Source organism: Malus sylvestris, chromosome 7 (genome assembly GCF_916048215.2).
Source record: "Malus sylvestris chromosome 7, drMalSylv7.2, whole genome shotgun sequence".
NCBI lineage: Eukaryota > Viridiplantae > Streptophyta > Magnoliopsida > Rosales > Rosaceae > Malus > Malus sylvestris.
The window spans coordinates 10,500,752-10,515,676 of NC_062266.1; the positions used below are offsets into that span (position 1 = coordinate 10,500,752).

The following is a 14,925-nucleotide window of genomic DNA, read 5'->3' on the forward strand; positions in this document are numbered from 1 at the left end:
TCTGCAAGAAAGTAAATAACACAAGATGTATCGTGGTTCACCCCCAATGTTTGGGCTACGTCCACACTGATATTTTATTTCTCTGTGATGTTGAAGAGGATGGTGAGGGAGAGAGAGTTTGTGAGGTGAGAGTCAGGCCTCTGGGGTGAGGAGGCCCCCCCAATTGTGAGGGTGAGGAGTCCCTTTTATAGAATAAGGGCTCTTCACTTATTACATATTTGCCTCTTCCTTTATTACATAATTACATTTGAGTCCCCCGAGTATTTATACGAGGTCTAAATACGGAGGCCCTAAATATGGTACAAACAAGATTCAAACATAAAAATACTACTAGTTAGTAGTAATTTGCAATTCTAAAGTAATTTTAAAGTACAAAATTTGAGTCCAATTAATAACCCAAGAACCAAGAGGTTTTCTACGTTAAGGATGTCATCAATTTTTTTCAAAAATATAGAAAAGGACTTTCCACATCTTTCTTTAACATCTTTCTTTAAGGCTACCCATAATGTATTTTAATAATCAAAACAGTCTACATTTTATATTTTATTTCGATAATCATCACATAAAAATTTTCAAGAAAATTAATTAGTCATCTTAAATTTTCGAGAAATTATAATTTATTGGATAAAATAAAATGAAACTGTAGATAATCAAATCGTAAAGAGGAATGCTAGCAATCTTCTCATGTTGACATTTTCGTTTAACTTTTTCATCTCCCCATCTCATCTTGCAATGTTGCTTAATGATTGGAAATGTCTACTTTTTACATCACTATTTAAAAATCATCAATGCAAAATATTAACTAAATACGAAATCATTTAGTCATCTAATGGTTATCCAATAAATAAACAAACCATGTTTTTCATTATACACTTAATTTTTTACCATATTTATCAAACAATTAAATGATATATTTGATTATTGGTTGATTTTTTTACAGAGTTGATTTTTAAACGGTGATCTAGAAAGTAGACGGTTCTGGTAATCAAGCAACATTGCAAGATGAGGAGAGCCGAGAAGGTAGAACAAGAATGTCCAAATAACAAGGTTGGTAGCATCCTAATGATAAACCAATTTCATTTTTAACCCATTTTTTGCAAGTATATTAAGAGAAATTAAAATTTGAACAATTATGATCATTGGATTAAAACCAAAAAATAGGTCTTTATTTTTCTTAAATAAATATCTCAACCATAATCTTTTGATACAAGCGAGACATTGGCAGATGAAAATTGAAGGGAGGACATCAGGTGCAAAGAAAAACACTCATACCAACTAGAGCTACAAGTTACTTGATCAACTCAAGTACTATTATTAAAATCCACAGAATTTTCAAACTGAATCCGCCAACTTGGGTTCTTCGGTTGTTGTGGGGGGAACATATTCACCAAAACCACAAGCCTCTTCCTCAACAAAACCATCATCTCTAACCCTAAAAACTGCATGAACCAAAATAATTGGCACCGTACAAGCTAAAGTCACAAACAGATATTCGGCTGCATCCGTAAGTATGAGCTCAATCATCGTCCCAATGGCCAACAAAACCAGCATCAAACGCCTTTCGACGGTCTTGTGCAGCAGCAGAGAATCAGGTACTACCCTCAACAGCGCAAGGTACGAGCATCCCGCTGCCGTCATTATCACCAAGAAAATTAGAGACATCCGGCGCTGAGGCACTAGGGTTATGGAGAGTACGATCCATATGAAGAGTGTGTAGTACGATCCGAAGTAACCAAAGTTTCGGGTGAAGCGAACCGCGGCAGCTTCTGGGGTTGCCGGGATGTTGAAGAAGCAGAAGAGCTTGAAGTCCTTGCTCATTTTTCCGGTTGAATCTTTCGGTTTATGGGGATCATCAGTAGGTGTTGGTGTGGAGATGGTGGACGGCCTTTTCATGGTGCCGTAGTCAGCCATTTTCTGACCAAACAAATATGGTGTTTAATTTGAATTGAAGGGATTAGAAAGGTACTCGCTGATGTTTTGGATCGAATAAGTTATAAGTTTTGAAAGGGTAATGCATTTGTATATATACACACACGCATGATAGAGAGTGACAGTAGCAACTTCAAGGAAATAAGTCAAGACGGACGTTTTAAACAAAGTGACGATTACTACGACATTTTTGTCCACATTTGAGTGGAAATTTCAGGGTGAATTACAAGAAGAGCGTCCTGGCTAAAAACAAATCTGTTGCTGTGCGGCAAGTTAATTTCAAATTCTCGAATTCTCAGATTTGTTTGGTTAATTCTCTTGATACATAAGAGATACTCTTATTACCAGTTCATCACATGACAAGTTTTTAATATACGAATGACATACTTTTCGTATCCTTGACAAACATATGTTCAACGATTAAATAGGGCTGTAAGTAGATAGGATAAAATTATTTCTTATTTTGTTCCTTATTGTAAATAGAGTTGTAAGTAATTTCCACATTTATGTAAATAATATTGCCTATTGAATACATTTACAACTTTCAGAATGTTTTATATGGTTCTAAAACCCGCGGCATAGCATGGGCACTCCTTTCTAGTTTGAGCTAAAAGAAAAAAAATGATAAATTTGGCCTGGCTTGTTCAACGTATCCTCTCTTGTTTCTAGGGATGCGCACTTTTAGGAAAAAATATTTCTCATTAATTCACTGCATAACTTTACACTTTGAGTATTTATACAAGGCTATCACAACCATCACAGTTGTCATCACAACTAACAAAAGGAATAACTAAACTAACTAACTAAACATTCCTTAGCCTCTAAGTATTATCCCTTGAAGGTGTAATTACTTTTTTATCCTTAATATCTCCCCGCAAACGAGACTGTGGTATTCGCAGTTGTAGTTTGTCACGAAGAAGGATGAACCGAGGCTGTGACAGAGATTCGGTGCAAATATCTGCTACCTGATCCTGTGTACAGATAAACTGCACAGAAACTTGATTGGCTAGAACCTTTTCACGAATATAATGGTAATCAATCTCGACATGCTTTGTTCTAGCATGAAAAATGGGATTTTTTGCTAAGGAAATGGCAGAGAGATTGTCACACCAGATCTTGGGAAAATGAGGCAGAGAATAAGAAATGTCAGCCAGCAGTTTACATATCCATGTGATTTCTACAGCTGTATTGGCAAGAGATCGATATTCAGCTTCAGTTGAGGAACGAGCAATAGTAGGTTGCTTCTTGGCACTCCAACTAATGAGAGAGTTGCCAAAATATACACAATATCCACCTGTGGATCTTCTGTCCAAAGAACACCCTGCCCAATCGGCATCTGAAAAAGCTTGAAGAGATGGAGCCTGAGAGGACTTGGAGAACCATAATCCAAGATCAAGAAAACCCTTAAGATATCTGAGAATGCGTTTTACTGCTTGCAGATGTGAAAGTCTTGGACTATGCATAAACTGACATACCAAATTAACAGCAAAACTAAGATCAGGTCTAGTCCAGGTTAAGTACTGAAGAGCTCCAACTAGAGATCGATATTCAGAAGCATTTTCAAGCAGGGGATACGAGTGATCCAACTTGGTGGTACTGAGAGGGGCGCTGCAAGGCTTGGCACCTTCCATTTTTGCTTTTTCCAATAGATCCAAAATATACTTGGTTTGAGAGATTAAAAGACCAAAAGATGATCTTTTAACTTCAATACCAAGGAAGTAGTGAAGGGCACCAAGATCCTTGATGGGAAAAAGGGCACTGAGTTAAGTGATGACTTGTTGACAAGCTGCAGATGAGGGGCCGGTGACTAAGATGTCATCTACATAGAGTAGGATGAATACTGGAGTAGGAAAACTCTTGATAAACAGAGAATGATCACTTTGAGAGCCTTGACACCCAAGAGAATGCAGAGCACTATGAAGCTTGTCATACCAAGCTCGAGGAGCCTGTTTCAAACCATAAAGGAATCTGTGAAGATGACAAACATGATGTGGTTTTGTTGGATCTTCAAAGCCTGGTGGTTGTTGTATAAACACTGATTCAGTAAGTGTGCCATGGAGAAAGGCATTACTGACATCTAATTGATTGAGGAACCAATCAAATTGAGCAGCAAGAGTGAGAATGAGACGAATAGTCACGGGTTTGGCCACTTGACTAAAGGTTTCAGTGTAGTCAAGACCTTCTTGTTGGTGAAACCTTTTAGCAACCAAGCGGGCTTTGTACCTGTCAATAGAGCCATCTGGTTTCCTTTTGATCCGAAACACCCACTTACATCCCACAAGATTATGAGAAGAAGAATGTGGTACAAGGGACCATGTACCAGTTGTTACAAGGACCTTATGATTTAAGCTATATCCCAAGACGACACAGGGCTTGCTTTTAGGATCTAGTTTTGAGGATGTGTATGGTTTCAACCAAGGGAAACAACTACAACTAAAATCCTTGAGAGATTTATAGTCATGTGCTTTCTGGAAAATAGACTGCCAAGGAGAGTATCTGGATATAGTAGGTAACCTGTTGATGAGATAGACAAAGGTAGCAAAAGCCTCAACCCAATAAGCATGAGGCACTTTAGATGCTGCCAATAGTGTTCGAGAAGTCTCGACAATATACCGATGTTTACGTTCTGCACACCCATTTTGCTCGAGGGTGTAAGGACAAGTGAGCTGATAATGAATGCCATGGCTAGGTAAGAACTGAGAGAATGCAATGCTAACAAATTCACCACCAGAATCTGAGCGTAATGTAATAACTTTTGTACACAGAGAATTCTCAACAAGTAATTTCCATTGCATAAAAGTGGAGAGGACATCAGATTTACACTTTAAAGGATAGAACCAACAATATCTGGTATAGTCATCTATGAAAATGACATAATACCGAAAACCATGATGAGACATTATGGGTGAGGGTCCCCAAACATCCGTATAGATAAGTTCTAAAGGCTTGCGGGTTGTACAAGTAGTACTAGAAAGAGGAAGTTTAGAACATTTCCCTAGGGCACAAGCTGAGCAAAAAGTTTTATTTGAAGCATCAAGAACAGAAATACATGATTGAGAGGCCAACTTATTCATGATCTTTACAGAAGGGTGGCCCAATCTTTGATGCCAAAGATGCTTTGGAGCTTTGACAGAGGCAGCTAAAGCTTGGTGAGAATTAGCAGGATAGAATGATGAGTGAAAAGGATAGAATCCATGTTGAACTGGTTCTTTAAAAAGAATTATCCCCGAAGAAAGATCCTTCACAGTGAAGTGAAAATGATAAAGATGCATAGAACAAGAATTGTCAAGTAGAAATTGATTAGCAGAGAGAAGATTGTGCTTCAAATCAGGAACATGTAAGACATGCTTCAATGCAAAAAATTCAGTAGAAGTATGTAAAGCGGATAAGCCAGAATGGAGAATAGGCAAACCTTTGCCATCGCCAATATACACTTGCTCAGGACCAGTGTATGCTTCTGGATTCTGAAGGTTGGCATATGAGTTTGTCATATGGGAACTAGTACCAGAGTCAACAATCCATGTGGGAGTAGAAGGGGAGGTACCAGCAACCATCACAGAATTAGAAAATTTTCCATTGTAGTTTTGATCCATGCGATGAGGATAATCATAAGCCTCATGGTCTGGTTGTCGACAAATCTGTCAGAAAAGCTTTCGATGGGAAGAGTAGTTATTGTGAGCTCCACGATTGAAAATTTGATTGTTACGAGAGTAGTTATTTCTGCCATTGTTGAATCTGGAATTTCCACGATTCTGAGAATTGCCCCAATTTATGCCCAGATAATTGCGATCCACATTGCGGCCTTGATTGGAGAAATGAGCAAGATGTTGTGCAGCAAATGCTTGAGGGGTAGAGTTAGCAGGCAAGGGAAGAATACCAGCGTAGGAATTATATGCCTGAAATGCAGCTGAGACAGATTTCTTCTGATTGTTGAGTTGAATATCCTTACTGAGAAGTAATCCGTGCAATTCATCAATAGTCGTGGAACCAAGATGAAACTGAATAGCATCCACAAAAGAGTCAAATTCGGGAGGCAATCCATGAAGTGTGACTGAGATGAGGTCTGAATTTCCAACAGGAACACCAGCACTTGCGAATGCATCTGCAATTTCTTCAATTTGCTGGAGATATTGAGCAGCAGTCAATTCACCTTTAACAAGACTGCGAAGATGAAATTGAAGCTCATGGATGTGAGACTGAGATGCAGTGGCAAGACGCGATTCCAATTTCACCCAAAGTTCTCGAGCAGAAGTTATGCCGACTATGTAACGAATCAAAGATTCAGACAGAGTGGAATTGATCCAGATGAGAATGTTTTGATCATTCTCAAACCAAGTAACATAAGCAGGATTGAGAGTTGCAGTGCGATTGCCAGAAGAATCAATGCGATATTGAGGCGGCGCCGCCGTGGTTCCATCAATAAGACCGGTAAGATTGTAGCAACGAAAAATTGGAGCAAATAAGGCACTCCAGGTCAGGTAATTTATGGTTGTAAGCTTGATCGGAACCAGGGATCCAATATTTTGGATTGTAATTGAGGAAGAAATCCCAGAATTAGGGTTAGAGTTTGGATCTGTGAACTCCAAGGAAGAAGATGTAGCAGTCACCATAGCTGGATTGAGAGAGAAATCACGATCGAGAATAACAAATCACGATCAAGAACAACAAATCACGATCAAGAACAACAACACGATCAATTGATCGAAGAAGATGAAGCGGTGCAGAGAGAAGCAGGAAAAGAGGATCGAAAAATAGACGTTGTGAGACTGAGGGCGAGTGATATCATATTAGGAAAAAATATTTCTCATTAATTCAATGCATAACTTTACACTTTGAGTATTTATACAAGGCTATCACAACCTTCACAGTTGTCATCACAACTAACAAAAGGAATAACTAAACTAACTAACTAAACATTCCTTAGCCTCTAAGTATTATCCCTTGAAGGTGTAATTACATTTTTATCCTTAATAGGCACTTGGAATTGAAAATCGAAATCGAAACATGGACCAAACCAAACAGCACTAAACGATTTGGTTTTTGAGCTTTTGAAACGGTTCAGTTTGAAACTGAACCACAAGCTGAAAAATGGTTTAGTTTTGGTTTCCAATATCTAAAACCGAACACAACCGCATAATATCAGAAAAAAAAATATTTAATTTTATAGGGTTTAGATATTGTAATGTAATTGGTTATTCCACATTTAGTATGAACTCAGCATCATAACATGCCCATTGCCCAGACTATTAGAGGCTTTCTCTCTGATAATTCGAGTCTCGACCTCGAAACAGAGTCAAGACATCTCATCCTCCTCTCCCACAACCTCGACTCCTCGCTCCTGTTCATCTCTTTCGCGTAAATCTCTCCTCACTCCTCCAATCTTCAAACGAACCATTACTCGCCCTCAAGTCTTCCTCCCATTTCGAAATTGAACTCCTCCCGTCCTCTATTGCATGAAATTTTTTTTTTTTTGGGGTTGTATTAATGTCATAACTTTGACGTTGAATTTTGTTTGAACTTTAATTTTAGTACGGTAAACTTAACTTTTTCAATTGGTTGTACTAAAGTAATTTCATAAGGCACTTTGATGTTGTACTTTGTTTCAAGTTGAATTTTAGTATGGTGATCATAATTTTTATTTTTCAATTGGGTTGTGTTAATGGCATAACGCATTTAATTTGCAAAACTAAGTTTTAAACATTTTTTTTTTTTTTGTCAAACGATAGATTTTGTTAGATTAGTCACTGACGGAGTTTGAACCCACACGTTTTCTTGAATGTTGAATACTTATATTAATGCCAATTTTTTACCCAGCCTACAAGTGAGGCACAAACCGAAATCAAAACCGTTTGAAACCGAACCAAAATCAAATAGTTTGGTTCAATTTTGATTCACACTGTAAAACCGAACTGAATCAAACTTAACTAAAATAAATTTTGGTTTACCCCAAAGCTGCATCACACCAAACCAAATCGTTCCCACCACTACTTTTTTACTTTTTGTGTTTATCTTTTTTTTTTTTTTTTTTTTTTTGGCTCATTTTCATTATAGTAAGAATGAAGGAAACAATTCAGAATGAAACACAAATATACAAGTTAGGATTCGGTTGATATACATTTGTTTTTTCGTTTTTTATTTTTTATGCTTCAGATATGAAGGGTGGTGAGGTAGGGAAAAGAATGACCAAAAACAAAATCTTGAAAAAGCAACTTGAAATAAGTACTTTTTGGTTTTCTTTTTGTACCATTTCTTATACGTTTCTCTCTCCCAACATTCTTCAAACTCTTCTTCATCTTCCCTTTCAATATAGTTATCCCATATTTCAAACAAAAGAAATAAATAACTAAATGCATAAGAATCGTTTGATAATCATTTCGTTGTTAGTAACTTCTATCCAACAAATACATAAGCCTTAGTTTTTTTTTCTATTGAAGATTCAAAACTACAATTATATAATGATATTGGTTGATCATCTTCTCTCGTTCGTGCCTATAGAATAGAATACACAACTTTTTCACTTTGCTTGCAGCCTCTTTGTTCTGCTTCATTTCTCGTTTCCCTCTATTACTATTATATATAGTCTATGAAACCAAAGAAATAGAAAAGGATTTCCTGTGTCCAAATGAATACAACAAAAGCATTCAATTTCTCTCATGACTTGTGTTTCGACATTATATGCATTTCCTTTACATAGTCTATACTCTAAATCGCGACTCTCCTAAAATAAAATTTTGGCTCCGTCACTGACCGCTCAGATCATGTCATCCATGGTGATCCACAACTTTCCTCACAAAAATCACGAAACAAGCCTCTAATGAAGCTCTCACATTAATCTATATGATGTGAGACCTGCCTTTATTCCGCAACATAAGTAACTTTCTCTCGTGACCTAGACTTCACCTTGTTAACTAAAAAGAAAGTCAAGTCGGTCCATGCAAGACCTAGCAATTTCCACTTTGTTTCTTATGTTGCTTTTTGCCAAAGTCTCTCATTCATTTTGTAAATCAAAGGTCACAAATTAAATCTCTCCCCGGAGACTTCCAAGCTATAATAATATTATTGAAACTGAGAAAAATTCTAATGTTATTTGATAATTGAAACTGTCTACTTTTTAGATCATTATTTAAAAATCATCTATGCAAAATACTAACCAAGCTCGAAATTGTATAGTCATCTAAAAGTTTTTCAATAAATAGACGAACTATTTCTCACGCAAACACTAAAATTTTGACAACGTTAATCAAACGGTTAAACGATATCTAATTGTTGGTTGATGTTTTGCAAAGTTGATCTTTGGAGGGTAAAGAAAGTAGACAGTTCTGATCATTAAGCAACATTATGAGATGAAGAGAGTCAAGAAGGTCAAAATGAAAAAGTTGCTAGCATTCCAATAGTGAAACAATTTCTCGTATAACCAATTTTTTTTCAAGAACATGAGAGAAAATAAAATTGAACAATTCTGATCAGTGGATTATAATGAAAAAAATAGGTCTTCGTTTGTCTTAAATAAATATCTCAACCATAATCTTTTGATACAAGCGAGATATTGGTGGGGAGATTTGAATAGACACCGGTGCAAGAAAAAAAATGCTCTTGATCAACTCAAATACCATTATTAAAGTCCAAAAAATTATGAAACTGAATCCGACAACTTGAGTTCATCGGTTATGGTGAGGGGAATGAATTCACCAAAACCACAAGCCTCTTCCTCAACAAAAAGATCATCTCTAACCCTAAAAACTTACCAAAATAACAGGAACCACTCAAGATAAAGTCACAAGCAAGTGTACGGCTGCACTCGTGAGTATGAGCTCAGTCATCGACCCAATGGCCAGCAACGCCAGCATCACCCGCCCTTCAACGGTCTTGTGCAGTTCCAGAGAATCAGTTGTTAGAGTATGAACACGATTCATATAGTTTGATGATAATCTTTGTTGTCTTGGATTGCTATAAAGAAGTCTTAATATGTTTATAAGAGTTAATTCAACTTTGGATTGGATTGTAACTTGGTGTTGATAAGCTCAAAATTGAACTCATACTTGTAAAGGATTTGGTTTTGTATTCCTTGTAGGATTGTTATAGGGCAATCTAGTAGTATAAAACCACAAGCCCCTGCTCTCACAAAGAACGCTTTTTTTTTTCCATCACCTATAACTTGGTGAGCATTGAGTTTTGTAGAGAGAAGAAGGTTGGGTGTAGATTCATTCATGGCCTCTTCGTCTATGAACATGTCTGCATGTATGAATTGATAACAATAGTTTAGTACTTGCATATACGGAATGTATTTGGGATATTGGTTGTGATTTAGTTGATTGATTCCTGTGTTCTTGGTTAGTTTGTTATACCTGTGTGGTTACTCTTACATCAGTCACAACCCTCAACAGCACAAGTTACAAGCAGCCCACTGCAGTCATTGCCACCAAGAAAATTAGAGAAAACTTGCGTTGAGGCACTAGGGTTATTGAGAGTACTTCAAAACTTAATAGCCTTTGTGCGATGGAACCTTATGGTTCGTCGGGCAAGATTTGACACAATACATGCCATTTTTTTACTTGACACCAAATGATTACCTGACGAATTCCTCTTGCCCTCCGAAATTATTTCGTCATGTAAAGTCTTGGACAAAACTCTAGATTTAACCAGCTTAATTTGTTTGACCAACTGGAATTTTTGTCGAATAAAATAACTTGACCCAACGAAATATGGTTCGTCATACCAAATTTCGTAGGGCAAATATAGTATTTTCTGGTAGTGGGTGTACAAGACAGTACTGTTTATTTTTATTATAGTTATATATGGTGGTTACAGTTGTAATTCTTCGACAATTGTATTGATCCTGAGATGGGAACAATGAACATGTGCATTCCCTGGGCCACTTTTGGGAGGGAGGGAGGGAGGGAGGGAGGGAGGGAGGGAGGGAGAGAATTTCTACTAGCGGGCCAAACAATGTTATTTTGTAAGATTGTTAATCTGAACGACCAAAATTTAATTAAGAATTTATTTTACGCACTATTCTAAAAATCGGCCTAGGCGCTAAGCGATGGAGGACCAATGCAATTTAGGCCAAAAGGAGATCGAGTAAGGGTTAGGCGGGCTAGGCGGTTCTATTATTTTTAATTTTTTTTAATTAACTTAAAGGGTTTTCTAGGTAACCTACTAAAAAGAACCTAAATTATGAAATAGTGAATTTTCAATTTTGATTTTTAGTTTTTTTCTTATTTTTACTGCATTAGTTTTTTATGATGGCAATGCCATGACTTAAGTTTTAAGTTTTAACTTTCCCTCTCAATATAAGTATAGTTTTTTTTTTTCAAGTGTAAGTTGGCACTTATTTATATGTTATATAATAACTTTAATTAAATCTGCATAGCCGCCTAGGCGTTAGGTCCCAGTGACACGTCAAACCCTAATATTCTCCAAACACCAGGGTAGGCACGTGCTGGCTGACTCCCAAAGGTGATGAAGCCATATTAGGATGCATGAAAACTAAAAACAAATAACCAACATAAATAAAACTTGTAAATTTAATTAAAATGAATATGCAATTGTGGAACGTGTTCAAATCATACAACTAATCCGAGACACAAAAAAGAATAATATAAAATTGAATGAACAAAAGGGATGGGTCCTACACCGAGAGGACTCGAAGATGCTGATGCCGATGAGGGAGTGCCTTGACGCCTGGATTGTACGCCTCAATTCTAAGTCCTGAGGAGGCGCAAAACAAAACAGGAGTGGACGAAGTTTATATATAAGTAATACTAAAACAGTTATTCCACAACGTACTATCCCCCAAAGTTTATGAAAACTCAATAGCGTAGTATGTAATAGGTTTTCCGAAAACCCTAGCATGCCATAAAACTTCATATAACATATATTATATATAGTGTGCTAAGTAGTAGCAGCACAAAGGCATATATGTAAATATATATATATATAAATCTTCATTCGCCCGAAGGCACTACATCTCCCACCCGTAGGCAATATATATAAACATCTTCTAGCCAAAGCCACCATCCTACGTTCGGCCGAAGCCATATACAAGTATCTTCCGGTCGAAGCAACATATAAGTATCATTCGCCCGTAGGCAGCATTATTTTCCCATAGGCCTTACATCATCCGACCGAAGCCATATAATATTATCATTCGTCTGTAGGCACTACATCCCCCGACCGAAGCCATTTAATGATATCATTCGCCCATGGGCAGATCGTATGACTAATCACTATATAAGCACAAAATCATTGAACATAATCTTTCCAAAATATATATATATATATATATATATATATATCTCTCATTGGAGCTCAATAGCTCAAACATCATATCATAAATCATGTTCAAAGAATGTAAAGTCGATAAAGCATGATATTTCATAAAGCGTAAAACCAATTTACTCATAAACGTTTCATAAAACGTAACCATTAAATCATGTTTTTATGTATGCATTTCTAATAGTAAAATAATGCATTTTGGAAGGGGTCCACTCACAGATACTTCGTCGCCGAAAAGCCATACAAACTAAAGAAGACGGAAACGCCATAAACAATTGCACCTAAACACATAAAGGTGCCAATTAATAATATTATACTAAAACGGTTCGATTTCATGAAACGGACGTGATAAACGAATTCAGGACGTCAAAAAACATAAGGGGGGGACCTCTGGTACCTCCTGTAGACATCGAAATTTCGGTGAAATAAATGTTGACCAATATTTAAAATTTCAACGCTCACGTGTCACATAAATTCTACATGTAGCGTGTGACTCAACGAAAAATCGAAATAAATCGGAAAAGTCATCAAATAGGACAGGTGTCAACACCTGGCAGAAATGATTTATTTCATCTGATTATTTAAATCCAAAAATCAAGTTTTGGAATTCTATAAATAGGAAGCCAAGTCATTCATTTTCAGGGACCAATTCACATCACACCAAAACCTTGAAGCTTTGAAACTCTAAAGCTCTCAAGCAAATCCCGAAAGATCAAGAAAGCTTTTTTCGTTCTTCGTCAAATCCTTGGAGAACTATTCATCAAGATCAAGCCCCGAAGCCCCCTTGAAGATCCGTTCATCCTCCTTCATCAAAATCAAGCCCCGAAGGCCCTTGAAGAAATCCACACAATTGTTCATCAAGATCAATCCCCAAAGGCCCTTAAAGATCCGTTCATCCGTTCATCAGGATCAAGCCCCAAAGGTCCTTGAAGATCCATTCATCTGTTCATCAAGATCAAGCCCAAAGGCCCTTGAAGATCCGTTCATTTGTTCATCAAAATCAAGCCCCGAAGGCCCTTGAAGATCCGTACATCCGTTCATTGAGATCAAGCCTCGAAGGCCCTTGAAGATTTGTTCATCGGTTCATCAGGAACAAGCCTTGAAGACCTTTGAAGATCTGTTCATCCGTTCATCAAGATCAAGCCTAAAGGCCCTTCAAGATCCGTTCATCTGTTTAAACTACCCTCAACCTTCAAGATCAAGCCCCAAAGACCCTTAAAGAAACTTCCCCAAGGTCAAGCCTCGACTGCCCTTGGATCAACCGCACATCCACAAATTAACATCTTACGGAGATCAAATCAGATGATTAAATTTGAGAGAGATTGTAACCTCCAAAATCAATGGCATCAAAGGAGGGACAAACTATTCTCGCAACCATTGGCGCTTCCTCCATTAAACAACAGATGGCTCAAATTAGTGAAGCAATTGCAAGGCTCACAAAGAACGCGGAAGAGAAAAACTTGCAAGTCAACGCACTCATCAACGATCTAGAGGCACAACACGACATGAAATCAAAACCAAGCTCCCTTCCAACCAAGAGGACCGAAGAAGGTTTCGACCCAAACGCGTACAAGCTCATGTCAAAGGCTGGGTATGACTTCGCTTCCTCTTCAAATCTTAGAAAGAAGGTTGCAAACATCGTCAACGACAAAGAACGTGACCTCACCGAGACTCAAAATAAATTGAATGAGCATGGTTATGAAGTTGACAACAACAAAGCTGAACTTGGCTTCACACCAAATGCACCCGTGAAGATTTCAAGCAAAGCAAAAAACGTTAACGCTCAGCATCGAATAAGATCAAGAGAAGCCTAAACCTACCCGTTGAACTTCAGTCTTGGATAGGTTGAATCGTTCCAAATCCAGAATTTCGGCACTTGATCGCATTGGTAGTCAAGACTGAACTTCCGTCTTCAAGCGGCTTAACATGCCAAAACCTCAAAGCTTTGTCTTTTGAAAGGTTGTCAAAACCTAAGAAACAAAGCGGCATAGCTAGCTCTCCTCCGTGACAATCGACTTTGGACAAACTTGAAGAAACCAATAAGCCTTCTAGAAAGATGAAGACAACACTGAAGGAAGAAAAGCTCGAGAGTCTAGCAGAAAAAGGCAATGTTCAAAGCTTAATTCCTTCAAGAATGAAACGCCAAGCAACTTTGGAGGTTAACACAAAAGAACCACTGAAGGTAAAGAAGCGCACCATCATCCACACTGGCCAATCTTCACGCCAACAAGCCCAAGAAGACGACATTGAAGAAGAGGTCCAAGACGTCTTCCCCATCACGATCCAAGAAGACAAAGAAGATGAAATTCCTGAGGAAGACATCAATTTTGGCTCTTTCGACTCAAAGCCTTCACCTCGACCATTGGGGGCATGCTCCAAATCAAGTGAAATTGAAGGATGGACTCATGCCACTTCAAAGAAACTGCACGAGAAGCATATGTTTTCTCCACAAGTGCACCAATCGAAAAATAGGGCAAAGCAGCTTTCGCCAACCTCCAAAGCAATGTGAAAGTGTTAAAGATAAGGAAATTTTGACACAAAGATCGTTCATGCGCGATCTCTTCTTCCTCGAAGACTTATTTAATTACTTGGTCAAGGCTCCTTGCTATGAAGATTGCGAGGAACGCCACTTCAAGTTTGCTTCGAATAAATTGGACCAGCAGCAACCATCTCGTCCATAAGTTCATTAGTCAGAAATGGGGCAAAGCAGCTCTTGTCAAC

At 37.7% G+C, this 14,925-nt stretch overlaps 1 protein-coding gene across 1 annotated transcript; it reads right to left on the reverse strand.

Moving 5' to 3' along the window:
* Positions 1-1,144: 1,144 nt before the first annotated feature.
* On the reverse strand, positions 1,145-2,002 carry LOC126628839 (PRA1 family protein F3-like). Its single transcript, XM_050298693.1, has one exon. It carries the CDS (start codon positions 1,909-1,911, stop codon positions 1,333-1,335), a length of 579 nt encoding a protein of 192 aa, XP_050154650.1. The 5' UTR covers positions 1,912-2,002; the 3' UTR covers positions 1,145-1,332.
* Between the last annotated feature and the right edge of the window lie 12,923 nt (positions 2,003-14,925).